A 20,301-nucleotide genomic window follows, 5' to 3' on the forward strand; every position below is an offset into this window, starting at 1 on the left:
CATGAATATCATAGTGATGGGCAGAGGACAGGTTCAGAACAACTGTCCAAGCCAGACTGAACCAGCTCATTAGTGGGATAAGTCTGGTTAAGATGAGCAGGGAAATAATTAACTGTTAGCAAAAGGAGATTATTATTTGGATTTAGAGAAGCACTCATGATTCCCCACCTTTATGGGTGGGGAAAATGTTTTTGTCCTTGCTTCTTTGTAACATATATACAGGTGTGAAAGCTTTTCTTTGGTTTTCTGCTCATTTTTCACCTTAGAAATATCACAGCTGCCAGGCTGACCTTCCCAGTTTTGGTTAAAGGTTTCCTTGGAGGACTAGAGAAATGGGAAGGAGGGGGTGGGGAAGGCGGGGGAGGCTCTCTCAGCACTTGATGGGGAGGGGAGCATTAAACCTTTGAGCTCTTATCTCAGCTGTTTAACTCCTTAACAAACAAACAAACCTCCAAAGCTTTGAAACAATTTCACTACAAAATCGCTTTCCCCACAGGTTTCACTTCCTTGTTACCTGTGACGGCACAACCTTTCCTAGCTTGTCCTTAAGGGTATGTCTACACTTCAACATAAGCCCAGGGTTAGTGGGACTCAAGTCAGCTAGCTGACCCATGTTAGGGAACCCTGGGCTTCAGCATCTACACTCTATTGTAACTTTAAGTAAAGAATTTTCTGACCCGTGTTCAAACCTCGGGCTCTGGTGTCCACACTATAGTGCACAGACCTGAGTCAAAGTAACCATAACCCAGAGTCCCTCTCAGTGCTGCCCCCTGCCCACCAATGTGGCTTCTCTAGCTTATGGTGCAGTGGGAAAACTTCACTGCCCACCCTGCAAAATACCAGGAAACAGCTCACTTTGCAAAAGGCTTGATCAGTTTGCTTGCCATTGCAAACACAGGAGGCTCTGTTGTAAGCGTGCTTGCAGATCAGCGATTGGAACAGAAGAGGTTAACGCGGACCTGAGCTGCTGCCATTTGGCAAGCGTTTCAATAGAGTGGACTGCAGATTGTTGGGAGATAGAGGACTAAGGAAGTTGTCCCATGGAACTGTGGAATACTTCCAGATGCAGTCCTGCTTGACTGGGGTCACAGGAGTCAGCTACACTAGAAAGCAATAGGGCTTGGATTCTGGGTCCCGGCTTGACTCGAGCTCGGACCCTCCAGAGTCCTGGGACCCTGGGTTTGAGCCCTGGGCTAGCACAATTGCAGCGTAGATGCGGGGGGGGGGGGGGGTTAGGCTCAAACGTGGGCTTACGTTGCAGTGTAGATACCCTACAGGTCTTCAAAGACTAAACAGTAGACAGAGCTGAATGTGTAGTGTAAGAGTCAAGCTGAACTGCGCCACCCAAAACTTTTAAAAAAACCCTATACATTCAGCCTCTCTTTACATACACATCATGAAGTTTAATATGGAACAAAATTGCACAGGCTACCTTAAGGTAAACAGTGGTTCCTACTCTTAAGCTCGTGTGCTGTACAGAAAGAGGAGGAAGCCAATAAAATACTGCTGATAAAAAGATAAAATGTCACGGGTAAAAGTTTCCAAGCACATCTATTTTCAAAAGCAACTTAGGCACTTGGGAGCCTAAGTCACCTTGAAAGCCAATGGGAGTTAGGAGCCTAAGTCACTTAGGTGTTTTTGAAAATTCTACCCCTAATCTACCCTGAACAGGGAAAAAACCATGGAAACTATCAGCATCTTTCCACAAAGGCAGATCTATATGGTTCTGGCTCACACACGTTCCTTGTAGCATCCACAGTGTCTCGGACTTATAGAACCTCTGTTTTTGCTGTAAAAACTATTTTTGCAATCAGAAGCATTAGAAGCTTAGTTTCAAAATTAAGTCTTAAATTCTAGGCTCTTTGGGGCAACGATTGGGTCTACTTCTATGTTTGTAGAGCACTCAGCACAAGGAGACAGCTCTGGCTGGGACCTCTCAGTCCTATCATAATAAAAACAAATTTTGGAAGATACAAGAAAATCCATGGGGAAGAATGTAAATCCTCAGAATACATGTGACTGTTCCAACCTATAAATCAGGATACAGGGCTCTGAAGGAACTAGCTTTGAGGTGGAAGAGAAGTCACATCACTAACATTAATAAGATGACTAAGTTACACTAATCTGTATTCAGTCTAGTAAGTAGTAACTATTTGGAAAATTCAGGAGGAAGAAGGGTTTACAAACACATTTCTTAATTTGTGCAAGTGATTGAGAGACTCGCTGAATATCTGCATTTTGGGGGTGAAAGTCACCCTTCAGCACAGGACGAGCACAGAGCTACGCAGCACTTAAGTCGAAGCCCTCAAGTGGTGAATAGGCCATTTGCTGGCCATCTGCACAGGGGTGACTACTTTCACCACCTTTTGAATTACTCACGCCAACAAGTGAAAGAATAAGTTCAAGGGTCTGAATCTGTGAGGGGCTCATGGCTCTCTGTTCCCATTGACAAACAGGAGTTGAAGGTGCTCAGCCCATACAGTCAGGCCCCAGCTATACTTAGTATTTATAAAAATTTACTGTACTAGTAAATTATATCTAATTTTTATTTAAATAAAATAAATCTTGCAGCCCAAGAGCTCACTACAGCAATCTCTGCTATTAAATCTTTGCAAGAAGTGGGGATTTTTTTGGTCTAAGTTATTGTGTGTGGATTAGCAAGGCTATTGTACCTTCAAAGAAAAGTGGAAAAACTTGGAGATTCTGGGTCAGGTTCTCAAACTGGCACGAGCTGGTAAAGTACCATTGACTTCCATGGCGTTACACCAGTTTGCACCAACTGAGGATCTGGCTCTGTTTTACTAAGTTTATACTTGATCTCGAAACAACCCATCCATCCACAGTTGCCTGCTGAAGTGCATCCTTATCAACTAAGTTTCACAAATTTATGATAACAGGGAGTAAAAAGGAATCACCACTTGACGATCGCAACCAAAAAGAAAATGTGACCCAAATCCTGCACCTGGTGCAGGGGACCGTGTGTGAGGCTCTAAGTGTAGGTGATGTGGATTTTTGGTTAAAGAGTTAAACAGAACAGGACTGAATGTGCTATTCAAATAACATGTATTCGTTTAAAACAATATTAATACATTTGCTCAGAATTCTTTCTAGACCTTTTGAGAACACAGCTCAGTATTTTCAAAATGTACATAACTTTCAAAAAACAATACTGATTAAAAAAAAAGATGATTGATGGTACCTAAAAAAAAAAATACCCAAAATTTCAAACTGTCTCCTGTCCAGCATTACAATTACTGTAAGAATTCCTCCTGAAAATTATTCTTTTCACTAAACATGGGTACTGAAATTGAAGTAATTAGAAACACTACGAATGTGAAAATACCACCAACTTTCCGCAGTTTAAAAAAAAGAAATCAGAACGTTCTTTGGAATCACTGAGTTATCAAAAATTTGGATTTTTCTACAGTCTCTGCACCTTCTTTTCAAACCAGTCTGTTTGTGTACAGATTTCAAGTCTTTGAGCAGTTTAATATCCACTGCTGGAAAACAGTCTCTGACCAGCAGGAGGCTACATTAAAGAAATATTGGCATACTTTATTCATGACGACTTCTGCCAAAAATAAGGACTTTAGAGCATGAGACAGCATGTCCCTGTTTTAGGAGATTTTATGTACTTCATGTGTATATTTCCAGTGCAAATTCTTTTTCAGCACTTGTGATAAGTGAGAGAGAAAGAAAAAGAAAGAAAGAAAGAAAAGGAAAAAAAGACACTCTCCTGTGGTCTTGCTTGGAGATAACCAACAGCCATAAAATGTCGAACTATTAGCTATTGTTGAAGCCAGTTCCCCAGCACTGGCAAGTTGGGTTAGTTTATTTAAGATTTCATTTCTAAGATAAACAGACTATGGTGTAGCATGAAATCTGGTCACGGCTATGGTTTTGATGTGCGTATAGTTTGATAAGAGATGCTTGTCCCTTGCAGTATTGGCTGGAATTGATTAGAAATAAGTCCATGATATTCTCCACGTGTCATGAAATGTGGGAGATCTGTCTGACTCTAGTCTGTATTTCCTGTCGACACAATGGGCAGGTCTCCAGTTGCAAGGCACACTCCATGCACAGGTCACTAAAGAAGAGAAGATCAGTTACAAATCTGAATTTATGCTGATTTATTAAAAAAAAATAAAAAAACAAAAAAGGAGTAGAATCCAGATGCTAATAAATTCACTCCATACAAAAATTTCATTCAACCACTGTGGAAAAAAGGATCAGCAAGATGGATTTTCCTCAATGGGAAGGTTTGGTTCTGTGTCCTCAGCTCCTACTAGAGTCAATGGAAGCTCATGAGTCTCAAGCCCTTCCTCGCAGGAGGCAATCAGAATCTTGCAGGATTTAGGTCCTTAATGCTGCTGAGCAATTTCTAGTGCAGTCACCCTTTCATTAACCCACAGACCAGGTATGGTTTGGACAATGGCAGTGCAAGTCTCCCCACACTGATTTGCCTGACTCTTGACCTAGAATGCCAATCACTAGAGGCGATGGGGGGTATATTCTGCACACCCACTCAATCCTTTGTCTTTCTGCTAACTGCCAACAAGAATGTCAGTTCCAACAGGCATATTATAGTGGTGCCCACAGGTCACTAAGAGCTGGACACTTAGCTGCAAACTCATTTCATAAAGGCAATTCAAAAACCATCATGGCAATGACATTATCAGTACTTAACTGTATTTGAATTGGTAACTTGGTAAAAGGATCCAGATTGCATTAAAAATCCAGTCCCATTCTTGATTTTCTCTAAACAGTATTGCATTTTATGTGGAGCTTTTATACTATACTTATCTCAAGACACTTTCCAGATCAAGGAGTTAAATTTGGTAGAGCAGGCACTGTGAAGAGACACACAAGCAGGTCTACGCTTAGCAACTGCACACACCCACCACCTTGGATATTACATCTGTTTTGTTGAGGGAGATGGTCAGATGACTAGTGTTTGTTTATCCTGTACTCTTTTTCAAATCTTTAAAGGGATGGATCTTTTCGTGCAGGTTGGGTAGTCACTAGAGATGAGCAGAAGTCCTACTTTGACCGCATTTTCACATAACGCGGTGCAAACAGACAAGGTCTGTGTGTTTAATTTACCTGTGTCCACAGGGTCTGAGTTCTGTGTCTGCTACCTCATCACAGCACAGCGTGCAGCAGTTCTCTCGGATACTCACTTGCTTCAACAAAGCCAGACGTCGATGTCTGAAATAGATGTACGAGAAAAACATTTATCACTAAACTACACACCTGAGTGATGGATCCAGGCCAATACACAAATTCTTTTGTTTTTAATTGACAATTAAAAACAGTAAAAATATTCCTAAACAAATGTAAAATTTGGGACAGTCTAACAACCCTATTCTGGCTACGCTGTGGGGACGGTTGGATGAGGTGGCTAGACTAGATGACTCAATACATCTTTTTTCCCCATCTCCATTTCTTATGACTTCCAAAGTGGAACACTTTTAAAGAAACAAACAAACAAACCTCTTATGATTTAGTTTGATATATACACTCGTATAATAGGAATGTTTTTAAAAAAAATTCTCAATATGCAAAGTCTCAGAAACCATACAATACTGTAAAACTGTTTACAAGAACAGATACAAGAGAGGGACAACAATCCAACTTATCAACCAACACAGGAACAGGAGCAAAGGCTAGGATGGAGAGGGGAATGTATGGTGTTAGTATAAAGGAAACGTCCAAGGAACCGAGTTAACCAAAACTTTACTCCATATGTTTGGATTCTAACATTAGAATTAGAGCTGTCTTCTCAAGTGACACCAATACCAAGGAATTTCAGTTGAGAAAAATCGATGAAAAAAGTGACAGTGCAATTCTTCTAAAGAGCAACTAATGCTAAGTAGTTGGAGGGTCCCTCTACATATGATTAAAAATAAGAGGTATTTAGTAGGTAATTTTCTTGATAAGTTTTGAATGAACACAGGGAGGAGGCTGAAATAAGGAAATAGTCAAAAAGTGTAGGGTAAACAGTGCAGCAACGTCTCTAAACACTAACAGTCACCAATGTTAATATGGAAAGGTGCCTGAGAAAAAGCATCAGAACTTTCACTGATGAAAGCAAAGAATTCCTTTCAATATCCAAGAAATGATAAAAGGTCAGCCCTGCTTCTGCAATGGGGCTACTAGCACTCTGCACTCCCGTGAATTCAGTGGAACTCTGTGTGGATATGGGATAGACGGTACCAATGGAGGTTCAGTCCCTTGATTTTATTCACCCACTCTCAGCATTTGTGGGACTTTCGATACCCCCCCAGAAGGGGAGTGAACTGAACTGAGAGCGCAGCTCAGCTAGAGAGCGGGGATCAGTTGGGACTCGCCAGGAGGCGAAGGGTCTTCAGGGCACTGTGATAGGCCCTGTTGAATTGTGTACCCCAGAAGGGGTTTGGTTGTACACATGCAGACTGTGGGATTTGGCTAGAGGGCTGCGTCACCCAAGATCCACCTGGCGAGGGTGGTAGCAGGTGCAAAGCTGGAAAAAGTGCAGGCACAGGCACACCAGCTAGGGAGTGCTCATGAGAGGCGAGTGGCTCCATCACACTAGGCACCAAAGTTTAGGCACCAAAGTTTAAAAATTTGGGTTTTGCCCCAGGTTACATGGTGAGTTAGTGGCAAAGCAGGGCCATTGGTTCCCAGCACTGTGCTCTCCTGCACTGCATCACACTTTTACTGATTACCTAAAGTGAGAATTGAATTTTTTTTCCTTTTTGCAGAAATGCAAAATTTATGCTGATTTTATCCAAGTAGAAGTTGAGCATAAATTAAGCCAAAAGAGGTCTTAAGCTGTTCAGAAATCGGGGAATTGCCAGTCCACTCCAACATCTCTCCTTGGCAGCATCCTTCATAGTAAGGAAGTATTTTTACTGAGATTAAGAGAAGAGCAATCACTTCAGGCTTTACAATTGCTTGCAAAGTGCTTCTACACGGCCAATGTTTAAAAGTGACCTCATTTGTGCCAAGACACCAATTTTAATTAAGATCATTTTTCTTCAATTAACTTCACAGTTTATACATAGCAGGAAGTGATTTTTACTATGTGTATTTTAAACACTGTGCGAGGTAAAACTGCACAGCCAGTGTAAATTAATGAGTACAGAAGGAAGATAGGACAAAAATCTAGCAGAGCATTTAAGCACAAGCTTAAGTGCTTAAGATATGCTGGCACTAGAAAGGTTCAGAAAAGGGCAACTAAAATGATTAGGGGTTTGGAACGGGTCTCATATGAGGAGAGATTAAAGAGGCTGGGACTTTTCAGTTTGGAAGAGAGGAGACTAAGGGGGGATATGATCGAGGTCTATAAAATCATGAGTGGGGTGGAGAAAGTGAATAAGGAAAAGTTATTTACTTGTTCCTATAACACAAGAACTAGGGGCCACCAAATGAAATTAATGGGCAGCAGATTTAAAACAAATAAAAGGAAGTTCTTCTTCACTCAGCATGCAGTCAACCTGTGGAACTCCTTGCCTGAGGGGGTTGTGAAGGCTAGGACTATAACAGGGTTTAAAAGAGAACTGGGTAAATTCATGGAGGTTAAGTCCATTAATGGCTATTAGCCAGGATGGGTAAGGAATGGTGTCCCTAGCCTCTGTTGGTCAGAGGGTGGAGACGGATGGCAGGAGAGAGATCACTAGATCATTACCTGTCACGTTCACTCCCTCCGGGGCACCTGGCATTGGCCACTGTCGGTAGACAGGATACTGGGCTGGATGGACCTTTGGTCTGACCCAGTATGGCCACTGTTATGTTTTTATGCTTTGTTGAAGTGGAGCCTGAAGTCTAGCATGTCCCTTTCACGTAAGGACTAATCACATGCTGAATTAATCAAAAAGTTATTTATGTTCGGAGACTACAATGTTAGACCATTTACACCAGAAATGTGACATATCCTGTTCAAACCTACACATTTGTGTATTGTATGAATGTGGCATAACCAGGCAGAAAGAGATTACCTTGGTAAAATTATTTTCTCCTCTGTTGTCAGGAAGGCATAGTCATTAAAGGTGCTAAATTTGATTGAAGGTGAATACTTGAAAGGTTTTGCTCCAAAATTGAACTCACATTGTTGATAGGACATGAAACTAGCTGCAGCAAAAAAGCCAGATCTGCAATATGAAGGACAGCATGAACATCAGAAAGCAATAGTACAGACAGAGCATGCTGGACATACCTATTGGACCAAACGCTATCCCACGCTGGAACAAGACTTCCAGTACTGTAATCCAGCCACTGTTATTTGGGAGAGAAACTCCAGGGAACCTGATTTTAGCAGCATGTACTTTTCTTACTTGATTCATTATTTCTCAATTTAATTAAGATATGTGAACTAAGTCCATTGCCACTGTCTGCCAGAGCCTCTACTGGCTACAAACAGGATAAGCTGCATCTATGTGGAGGCAAACGCATGCACCTGAGTGCGTGACAACACTATTCTCCATCCACCTCAGCAGGAATAACTGTTTTGTCCAAAATGGGGCTGTGTGTTGCTGTTTGGGGAACAGGTTCAAGTGCAAAGGATTCACATCACCGCCGCCGCCACCCCCCCCCCCCCCCCCAATCTCTCTTATTTGCCAAGGCACAAAACTTGGAGAACACTGAGCAAATTAGGAGTGTGCAAAAAGTTGACACATCTGAAGCAACAAGAACAAGGTTTTGTTATTTTATCTCCCAGAGAACCAAAATCCACAATATTATATAGAAAGTGTTCCGTAAATTGCTAAAATTGCACGACAGAAAGCTGCATTAAACTTAGGCTAAAGAATGTGTTTCCTCTGGCCCTTAAATCCATTTGTAAATTCACACTCATGTCACTGATTTTTAGCAGGTTTCAGAGTAGCTGGTTTCAGATTTTTAGCTGTTATCAGTACTTTCAACAGGGAGCTCTGCTTAAGAGCAATAGCATCTATGACCGGTAAATATTAGTTTACTGTCAAACTAAACCCAGAATTTGAATTTTTTTTTCTTTTAACCAATGAGAACCATTATCCATATTGCATTTTAATACTTGTCTGTCAAAATGAAAATATTACTTACACTGCAGATGAAAACACTTGTTTCTCAGCAGGAAGCTGGTTTCCATTTAAATAGAAGATCATTTGCTTTTCTTGCAAATCTAGTAAAAATCCTATTGTGTCTCCTTATGTACAAAAACAAAAATATTTTAGGATTAAGGTTCAGGTATTTATGGCATTCAACAAATATGATTGGGAGTTGGAGGTGCTGATTGTTGAGGAAAGGTTAAAGAAGCTGATTGAATAGCTTGGCTAAGGAGTGATTAATAGGGAACAACCTACCTACCATTATTTGAATAAGCACTAGAGGGAGAAGAGTTATTTACCATAGTAAAAAGGGTATAATTAGGAGGAAATTGGATGAAATTAAGGAAAGGAAGATTTAGGTTGATTTGCACACAGACAGCTACATTTAAGGAACATTAACATTGCTAAGCTAAATATTCAAAAGTTAGCAAATGCAGGCTTTAGGGTTGCCTCTTTCCATTCCCTCCCCAGGCTGGAGCATGCCCAATGCAGACAATCTTCAGGGAATTTAGCTGCTAAAATCTAAAGAAGTCTCTGCAGCGCATGTTCAAACTCAGGTATTTCAAAGATTTTATAACTTGGGCAAATTTGGGCTGATTTTCATGGGGATTACAGGCACATCCCTGAAAAAAGAAAAGAAAAAGGCCACCCTCCTCCCAAATTTCAAGTTCCTACTCCAAAAAAAAGGGGTCACTATAGCTTCTCAAAGCAAAGATTGCCAGAATTTCCTCTTTTTTTTTTTTTTTTAAATACAGGGGCAAAACAATGTATTTCCCAAATCTTGTTCTAAGAAACAGCCAAACCATTTTTGCTGAAGACAGACAGATGAGCCCGAGGCAAAACACCTTGCATGGAAAATTTCTCCCCAAATGATTTAAGTTTGGCCAAGTTATAAGCAACTGAAAACAGGGTCTTATAAAAGGAAGTATCAGACAACATTAAGCTAAGGTGGTGCTATCAGCACCGCCTGTAATAACTGGTGGTGGTGGTAGGGATTCCCCAGAGTGAGATCTGTTAGGCTGTGGAAGGTCTCCATGAGAAGTGGTGGACAGTTTCACAGGGCACATTTAAGAAACCAGACAGAACACCAGTAAGCGTACAGTAATTAACAATCCTGAAATGGCAAGAAGTTGGCTAGATGACCTCATCTTCAGATTCTCTGAAACTGCTAATAAACTCCAACTACAGGCTATTCCTCCCGTGAGTATTCTAGAAAAGCTCTTTGGTGATAGCAGGCTAGGATAACTGCCACAAGATGAAGAAAATACCTTCTTTCCAACAGGGATGGGAATGCGGTTTACTTCTGGCATTATACCAAATCAGCTGCCGGCAGCCATCATATGCACAGGAGTACTCGTCGTCCCCAATACCGTAACCTTCCTTTAGCGAAACAAAGCACAGCATTTTAATCTGCAGTCACTCCTGTTTTGTGGCAAAGGGCTGGAGGTCTATTTTTACATAACCAAACCATTCATTCTAAGAAGTTTAATTTTATTCTATTCTATTTTCTCTCTCTCACTTACACCCACACACCCCTCATTCAGTATCACTTCCTTACTCTTTCCACCTAAAAATGCATCAGAACTACACAGCTCTTCTTAGGAAGGCATATTTACTTTTTCCCCTCCTTTGGGAGAGATACTTTCAAGGTCAAATGGATTTTACTCCTTTAAAAAAAAAAAAATTAGGAGTGAATGTAATGCTCCTGAAAGAGGACGGTCTAATAGCATTACCTGAACCAGGCTTAGCAAGAGCAGAGGTACCAGGTGAGCTTCCTCTCAGGCAGCTCTGACCACACACCTCATTTCTGATCTATGTTCAGCAGACAGAATGACTCCGTATTACGAATCAGGGCATTTGCTGGGTAACAGAGCACGACCGAGGTGGTGTTTGCAATGTTCCACACAATTTTTGTACTATCGTTTACCCAGGTTTTACAATGTTTTCCACGGGTCAGAGAGGGAATATGGTCTGGTGGATAGTGCACAAGACTAAGTCAGGAGTTATGGGGTTTATTTGTGACTCTGTCAGCAACTGGTTGGGAGACACTGGGCAAGTCACTGAACCTCTGGGCCTCACGTCCTCCACACTTGTAAAATAGGAATAAAGCTTGCCTACCTCCCAGGGGTGTTGTAAGGATTAGTGTCTGCAAAGTGCTTCGAGCTCCCTGAATGAAAGGGACTATACATTTTATATGTTGATTAATATCGGATATATTATCTTTACAACAAAGCTAGGTATCTAAACAGCAACATTTTACTTGTTTTCTCCACAATGCCACCTCTCGTCTAACCGAAGCTACTCTCAAACTCAAGAGCTGACAAAACTTGAGACAATGACAAGTTATATTAGTTATTTTCAAATAAGGAAGTGGCTGCCAGCAACAAGACTGTGGGAAAAACAACGCCCTCTGTTATGCTCCCCCAAAACGAATCCAAAGACTACTATAAAAAGCTTTCGAGACTCCTCACTAAACCCATTTGGGGGCAAGCAGTAACTGAAAACAATATCCCTCATCAGAAAGCCACCTCTCTTCGTTGACGAGGAGGAACCAATTAGCAGTATGGAAGAAGAGATGAGTTTCTGCTTGCTCTGTGGGATTTGATAAGGGCAGAGATGCCCGTACTCCAACAACGTGAGTCTCACAGGTCCCAAATAATAGCTAAATTCAGTCAATTTTCAAGTGTTAACGAGATTAAATGGCCCCAAATACATTACAAATGAACTTGTTCAACTTGACAAATATTAGTCCAATTGAGATGTCAGAAGTACAGGTCGCAATCAAAAAGCTGAAAAATAACAAAGCAGCGAGAGATGATCAGATTACAGCAGAAATGCTTAAAATACTTGCTACCACCATCCTAACGGAACAGGGAGCTGTTTAATGAAGTTTGGGAAAAAGAGACCCCCTCCTCACCAAGAGGAGCATGGAATAATGGTCAGAATATTCCAAAAGGGTTAATCTTACTGACTAAGAACTGGAGAGGAGTTACATTCCTCTGTTGTAGGGAAAGCCTTGTGCAGTGTGATACTAAATTGGATGAAAGAGGCAGTGGATGCAAAGCTTAGAGAAGAATAGGCTGGATTCAAGCCCAAGAGATCCTGTGCAGGTCAGATATTCACACCAAGGACCATAGAAGAATGTCTAGAAGGGGAAGCTCCCTTCTTCATCAATTTAATTGATTTTCAAGAAGCATTTGATAGCCTGCACAAACATACATTGTGGAACATTCTTCAGCTCTACAGAATCCCAGCTAAAGTCATTAACATCATCAAGGCCACGTAGAAGTGCTCTATAAAGCTGAACAATCAGCCTAGCCTGCACAAACATATATTGTGGAACATTCTTCAGCTCTACAGAATCCCAGCTAAAGTCATCAAGGCCACGTAGAGATGTGAAGTGCTCTATAAAGGTGAACAATCAGACAGTGGTTCACTGACATGAGTGAAACAGGACTGCATTGTATCTCTACTGTTTGCCGTAGACTGCATAACAAAGAAGTGTATTAGCAACACAAACACTGGTACAGCATGGCTAGATGGCTAATGTCTAGACGACCTTGACGATATTATGGTAGTGAGCAGCACCCCCAAAAGTTACAAAGAGACAACTTGGCAAAAATAGCAGGCCAAGCATGGCTCAAAATTCGTTATGCTAAAACAAATATCCCTGAAAGCCAGATGTCAAGTGGTAACATAACAGAAGTCAAAAACGGGGTGGATAAAAAACAATGATAAAAAAAATCCAAATTTTTTTTATTTAAATCAGATTTTTTTGCTAAAATGCTTTTTGAGGAAAAAACCTATCTAAAAATAGTTTTAATTAAGAAAACTTTTTGAGCTATAATGTATCTCATCATGGAATAGGGATTATAAATTCTAATTCTATAGTATGAGACAATATATTCATGTAATGTTTAAGAAAAGTTTTGTAAATTAGTTCCAATAGTTCATGGATTAGGGACTGAATATTATGGGGTTCCAGGGGCTTCTGTATAGAAAGATTAACCTAAATAATCTATCTACCCAATGGGACTCAGTAGTCAGTCTAGAAGATACCATCATAGATGCTTAGTTTTGCAGTTCTCAGACTGTGGATTTGTGTCTCCTGAGATAACATGCATGTTAACAGCAAAAATGTGTCTGCCTGCCTGCCTAACCAACCAACCTACTTACAGGGGAAAAAATAACAGACCTCAACCCTATTGTCCCTCTGCAAATTTGTGTACGCAGAGCAAATCCCTTACCTCCCTAAAAGTGCAAAGTTTTGAAAAGTTCAGTGAATAAAAGATTGTTGGGGGTGGAATGGATCTGGACAAGGAAAGGAAGTCTGGAGATAAATGTGAGAAGGGAGGGACAGGCAATAGAAACAAAAGTGAAACTGTTTGAGCAGCATATTCCAGAAGTCTTTAGGTCTTTCTGAGCGTAGCCTTTATTGATTTGAGATCTACCATACCATTCTCTCACTAGAAAGAAAAACCTATAATGGCAGCAGGCCGTAAGAGAGACCCAGTTTGGGAATGAGAACCATTCAAGAAATATATATTTGCTGATGATTTAAAGAAAAAGTCACACCAGTGAACTGGTGGGTCATGTAAGCACTTGGATTCAGAGACTGTTGAAGTGATAATCTCACTTTTAACAGCAGTAGCTGCTTCTGTTGGTGTAGAAAGAATATTTTCTTCCTTTGGACTCATTCATTCCAAATTGAGAAATTTGGGACCTGAAAAAGCAGGAAAGTTTGTTTTTCCTTTTCCAGATTATGAACAAACAGGAAAATGAAAGTGAAGATGACAGAGTTAGCTGCAGAAGCCAATATTTTAAGTTTCTTGTGTTGACCTGGCTGACATGGTCGATTTAATGTTTGGTTGTTTTGAAATATTTTAAAAAAAAACATTTAACTATTTTAGTTCAAAACAGTTAACAAAAACAAACCTGATTTTAAAAAAACCTGAATGTTTAACTAAACTCAAACATTCAGATGCTTGTTTTGTTAAATTATATGTTTGCTGTTGAAGAAAAGAATCCAGAATACATAACGTCATCGTTTTAGTTAACTAAAACAATATTAATGTCTGTCTCGTGATGTTCTCGTCCTAATATAGCATGCCAAGAAAATCCTCCAAATATTAATGATTAACCTATTGAATTGGAGATAGTTCACCTCCCAATGACTTTATAAATATCTGCTTCAATTACCTTTGGTAAATGAAATAACCAATCATTCATTTTCTGATACAGCTGTAAAACTAATCTGAAAAGTTTTCAAAATAAATCACTTTAAAAATGTATCGTGTGTACCTTCTAAAAATGAAACCTACATCTGAGTTGTGAAGAATATGTATTATGGTTATAACCACCAACAAGAATGCACTTATGTAGAAATCCATGATTAAATCGAGTCTTCCTGACTAGTAATTTAAATCAATTTGATTTAAATCAAATCCACCCTGGTCAAAAATATCAAGAAGAGCAACTCATCTACCTGGGTAATTCCATATTAGTTGATGGATGCCTCAAGAAGGAAGTGACATCAAGGATAGGAAAGGCATCCACAGTATTTAGTAAACTTAACAATGCATGGTTATCAACAAAACTGACAATTTTCAATTCAAACATAATCTCGGTGCTAACATAGGGCTGCAAGAACTGGAGATCTGCTAAAATGTTAGAAAACTAGATGCATTCAAAAATAAGTGCCTACAAAAGATTCTGGGCAGAAAGAATATCAGAAATATCCAATCAAGGGAAAAATAAATAGTAAAGCAAGCTTCTAGCCCTTAAATAGAGACATTATCTCAATTCTTCCTACTTAGAAATTCCTCACAGGAAGCACATCAGACAGAAAAAAACAACAACCCCAAACAAACTGTCAAGCTACTTAGGGTGAGTGGGGAAAATCTTTTAAGCCTCTTCTAGTTTAAGGGCTAGTGGGTTGCTGCTTCATTTCACAAACAGTTTCCATTACAGTCAGTGTTGGCAACTTCTGGTATTCAAGACAGGCTTGCAGTTTTTTACATTTCTTTTGCAATACTGTGCAGTAGGCAAGGGGCCATATTTAGAGATGATGTAATCGGATGTGTAAATTATATGTCAGCACGGGGAAGTAACTTACATGAATGAATGTAAGGGAGAGGATAGCAGGAAGTGTAACTAATGGGGGCAGGGAATCTACTTTATCTTATTCCTTCTTACACCATCCTGTTAGCTGCTTTTCTCGCTATATCCTTCTCTTCCATTCCCTTGGCCCATACCAACTTACATTCATCAACACCAACATCTACATTACAGTATTTGGTCTATGATGTATATCAGGTTTTGGAACGATTTTTTTCTACAAGTTTTCTGAGCAGTTTTAACTCAGGTCATTCTTGTATTAGAACATAAAAAACCTCAAAACAGAACTCCATATAATCTGCTTCCTTATCTTAAAGTGTTATGATGACCAAAAAATGACTATGGTAATATGAAGATTTTAACAAATTTCAGGATTCTCACTGGATAGCAAGCAGATCTGTTGCCGGCTGACTTTACCAAGGAATGAGCTTCTACTACTTGATACGCCTGTTAGCTCTGCAGAGCCAAAGCAACAGAGGAGACCTGGATTTTCTTCTGGCTTGTGCACAGACGGAATTGTTAACTAAGGACCCTACCCTGTTCCCACTCAAGTCAATGGTAAAATGCTAACTGACCTCAGAGGCAGCAGGATAGGCCTATAAATTTCTATTGCAGAACTATTAATAGTTATTACGGGTGAACCAGAGAGTTTGATTTTCAGATGCTGGGTGAGGTTGCAAAGGTAACAATTAGAAAAGCCATCCTTATTTGTAAGCTGAACACACTTGCTATGAAAGCATTAACAGATTCCATTAAAAAAAAGCAGAATAGAAGGAACTTTAACAGTAGTTTTCAGGTGGAGAATACAAACCTGGCAATTCTGAAAACAAGGCTGCCATGGTAACCTTTACACTACCCCCATCTTGTCTGAGTACCCCTGAGTTTACAACAGCCTGAAAATTTACAAACCAAGATGTACACACAAAACACTACACACAAAACTAACCAAAAACAAAAAAGCCACATCACAAAGGTATTTGCCTTTACTGTGAAGGCACAGTGGCCTTTGCTGTGAAGATTATGAAAAAAACTGAAGCTCTTTTATTCCCCCATAAAACTAGTCACAGGTAAATAGAACTTTGCAAGGCAAGTGAGTAACTAGATGTGACTGCTTGAAATGAAGAATGAAACTACCAGTACTTAATGCAAATGATGTCACCAAGTGACATTTATGCCTGTTTTGTGCTATTCTCAATCTGTGCCTCAGGCAGTTTTCATGTCTGTATGAATTTATTCATTTATTTTTGGAGGGCATGGAAAGAGAACATTTGGCATGCTATTTCCACATACGTACTTTTCCCATCAGAAATTAGTCTTTCCTGACATAAACAGGGAGAGCTTCCAATTCCTTGCCAGACTGGAAAATGAAGTGTTAGCACCTGGCCTGTTCTGAAGTGCTATTTGCTCCTCTCTAGTAAAAGAGCAGGCAAACTCTTTATATTGGTATTTTCCACCAGGATTCATCCAGGTAGGGAAATGGAAAAAATAAATATCCTACTCACATTTCTGTTATCATTTGAACTTTCCCATGATCACAGACTTTGACCAATTAATGCATGCAATTGCAGAGTATTTTTTAAAAAGCGACATACGTACAAGCACAAGGAATTTGCGGTGTCAAATACTGACTGCACAGAGCAAGTGTGAGCAAACAGAACACACCAGAGGGAGCTTATGGAAGGAGTCTAGAGAAGGACAAAGTTAGGTTGGCAAAACAGTTTAATATACATCCAGTTTAATCCTTGCTTTCTAGACTAAAAATACAACAGTATGATTACCACCCCCACATTCAAAGATATTAAACTATCCCGAGCAGATTGTTTCATGTAGATTAGAGGCCCTTTAATCTCTAGTCACCAAGTTTGTGAAATAGGAGAAAAAAAGTAAGAAAACCCACCTCATGGCTCTTTGATGACCTAAGTCAAATGAAGAAAAAGAGTATTTGTGGCACCTTAGAGACTAACAAATTTATTTGAGCATAAGCTTTCGTGAGCTACAGCTCACTTCATCGGATGCATCAAATGACTAGCATATCAGCTCTTAGTAGGCAGGCGATCACTTCACAAAAACACAGCTGGCAATAACCGGACACCCTTATTTGCAGTTGGAGCAGAGGCCAAGAGTGGAATGGGTCATAAAAACTGAACTACCTTCCTACTGCTCCAGATCAGGGTTGAGGCATGCAACTGTGGGTAAGAAAAGTCCTCGCTACTGATGACCGTGCTGTACTTCTGGAGATAAATGTCACTCCAGCACCTTTCATGAGTACTAAATTCACTATCTGTAACAGTGCCAAATGTATGGAAAAAAACGTAAGAGGAAGAGGCAATCCATATAAAACATGGACAATTATTTCAATAGGCTATGAAAAGCCATTTGTATAGGCACTGTAAGGAAAATAAACCATAATATTTAGAGTATCAGCTGTGTGACCTCACATGTACTCACATGATTGAGAAACTTGCTGTCTTTGGTGGCCCATCCTATCTGCATCACTCCTGAAGTAATTACTGTGACTTCATAGTACCAAACCCCAGAATCAACACAGAACGTACATCGAACACTTTCAAAAGAGGAGGCATCGCATCGAGCCTGAAAAACAGAAGTGGAAAATAGATTTGGAATTAACTGGCAGTCATGAAGAATCCTATCTGATAGATTTGAGAAATGCCATACAAGCAAAATTGTAAAAGCACTTAAATTTCCAAACACAATGCACCCCCTTTCACAACAGCAAGGGCCATATACCGGACAGGATCTTAGTAAAACTGAACCAAGTTGAAAATAGTTCTGAGAAGAGCAACAGAAGTGATCAGCTAAAAGAACAGGAGTACTTGTGGCACCTTAGAGACTAAAATTTATTTGAGCATAAGCTTTCATGAGCTACAGCCCACTTCATCGGATGCTGAAGCCCATGAAAGCTTATGCTCAAATACCTTTGTTAGTCTCTAAGGTGCCACAAGTACTCCTGTTCTTTTTGCGGATACAGCTGCTACTCTGAAAGAAGTGATCAGAGGGCTAGTGGAACTGATTTAAAGATTACAGGCTAAAAAAAATGACCAAGTGGGGAACAATCTAGAACTATCCGATAGGTATAAACATCAAGGAGGGACAGCAATTTAGTGCTCTAGGAATATATCATTAGCAGTCATGGAACAAAATTAAGAAAAAGAACATTTAGGCTGAATTTCCTGATGGTGAGAGGTACTTTCTCTGAGGAAATGGAATCCCTATTGCTTTGGGCTTTTAAGACTAGACAGGACAATAGAAAAAACAATAGAACAAAAGAAAAATCTACTGTAGGGAACAGTTCTGCACCACATGGGAGAAGGACCAGATAGATCTAGATAGGTTTCTCTGTCTTTAAAGATCTGAGATTCACAGAGGGGTGATGTTTTACAGGGGTTATTTCTGGTAATAAAAGCAAGGTTAGAGTCATTACAGTCTATTGCCAAAACAGAATTCCTTCACTAGTTTTGTAGAGAACTCAGAAATACAGACTTGTTGATTCTTTGAAGGGTAAAAAAATGGGAACAAAAAGTGAACTGAAACGGTGATATCTTGTAGCTTTCTTCAAAACATAAATTCTACGTTGAAATAATCAAATGACATCCTACCTCCAGTCCACGTGGTGAGATCTTAAGGTATTCGCTGACATCGTTACTATTCAGCATGGCCTTAATATTGGTCAAGTCAACTTTCTCATAGGTAAACTGTCTGCCTTCTTTCAAAACTGCAGAAAAAAAAAATTTAAATAAAGTGCTACTGCAGGAACAAGTCCAACCAGACTATTTCAATAAATACAAATCTACGCACACAAAGGATCCAATTCAGTCTTGGTATAATTTAAAGCAACACAGGCATTATGCATACTTGAATGTAATATTTATTTACTTACTTACAGTGGCACCCAGTGTTTGTTAGAACTATATCCAGGAGCAGGGCATATCCTGCCTGAGTATTTGAAAAGCACCTAAGGGCTAATTGTGCCTCTCAAGGAACCATGAGTAAGCATTAAGGGCATCAGAATACAAATCAAGATGTGTGTCCTGAAGGACACACAAGACACCATGCTGAAGGTTAACGTGGGTGGAATTTTACTGTGGGAGGAATGGTGCCAGAGCAATAGTGAAAACTCTAAACTTGCAGCTTTCAGCTATTGGGCTAGGTTTATGCAGCTGAACTGAGCCAATTAAGGTGGTCTTTCCCCTCCACTTTCAGTCCTTTCCCCATCACTTCCGTGACTGCTAGACCCTCCCACACTGGCTGATCAAATGCTTGAGTTTCATGGCAATAAAAATATTTCAAGTAAAAGAAAGCAGCCCCTGGTGGAATCTTTGTAACAGCTCATGATCAGGGAAGAGAAGAGAAGCCCAACTGTGGGATTCTCTAGCATGCTGTTCGACATGGCCTCCTCATATTTGCTTTAACCCAGGGTGGCATTTGCTCCAACCCTGAGCTATAAGTTATACTGTACACCGGGTTTTGTTAGAGATTCCACCCTGGAAATCACCCAGAATCAGGGCAGGGAAGACACAGGATGCTGGGATTGCACAGAACCAGGAGGGCAAGTTGAAGAATAACTGTTATGCTATGCCATGGAAACTGCTCTGTACATTTTCCTCCAAATCATTCTCTTTCACACTGAGGAGGAATGGAGAAGCATTTAGCTCTACAGGCTGAGAATCATACCAACACCACTAAAAAGTAGTAATTCATCAGACAGAAGTATTTCAGGGAGTGAAATGTACATCACAGACTCATTACTATATATTTATTGCCATTGGTAACAAAGCACAAGTTGATGCTGGGTTTCAGCATAAGCAAGACAAGCTGCTGCCTGGGGCCAACCAAGTAATTTCATTCTCTCTTCTCCCAGTGGTAGTGAACAAGAGGGGTATGCTTTAAATAAGACTGGCAAGTATGGGGGGTCCTTTAGCGTGTCAAAGCTTTGGGCCCCACTAGTGATGCCCGGATTGGTTCGTTAAATAAAAGAGTTTATCAGAGAGCTACTCTTTCTTGGTTTCTTAAATCATGAAAATCTAGTTTGCTTAATAAGTCACAGGTCGTAATTAGTCCTTGTGCAGATGTGGTATTAGTATATCCAAGAATATCACAA

The 20,301-nt window shown here is 40.1% G+C and overlaps 1 protein-coding gene across 7 annotated transcripts in view; it reads right to left on the reverse strand.

Annotated features, from left to right (window-relative positions):
* Positions 1–3,046: 3,046 nt before the first annotated feature.
* The window catches only part of RSPRY1 (ring finger and SPRY domain containing 1), a 56,536-nt gene continuing 39,281 nt past the window's right edge, over positions 3,047–20,301 (reverse strand). For all 7 annotated transcript variants that reach the window (XM_037877555.1, XM_037877549.1, XM_037877550.1 and 4 more), the window contains 7 exons: positions 18,800–18,915; positions 17,631–17,774; positions 10,334–10,445; positions 9,061–9,163; positions 7,980–8,132; positions 5,104–5,208; positions 3,047–4,087 (listed from right to left, as the gene is read on the reverse strand). In XM_037877555.1, the coding sequence (XP_037733483.1) occupies positions 3,991–4,087; positions 5,104–5,208; positions 7,980–8,132; positions 9,061–9,163; positions 10,334–10,445; positions 17,631–17,774; positions 18,800–18,915 (830 nt within the window). In that variant the 3' untranslated portion in view covers positions 3,047–3,990. The remainder of the gene's footprint in view (positions 4,088–5,103; positions 5,209–7,979; positions 8,133–9,060; positions 9,164–10,333; positions 10,446–17,630; positions 17,775–18,799; positions 18,916–20,301) is intronic.

This window comes from Chelonia mydas, chromosome 12 (genome assembly GCF_015237465.2).
Source record: "Chelonia mydas isolate rCheMyd1 chromosome 12, rCheMyd1.pri.v2, whole genome shotgun sequence".
In the NCBI taxonomy this organism is placed as follows: Eukaryota; Metazoa; Chordata; order Testudines; family Cheloniidae; genus Chelonia; species Chelonia mydas.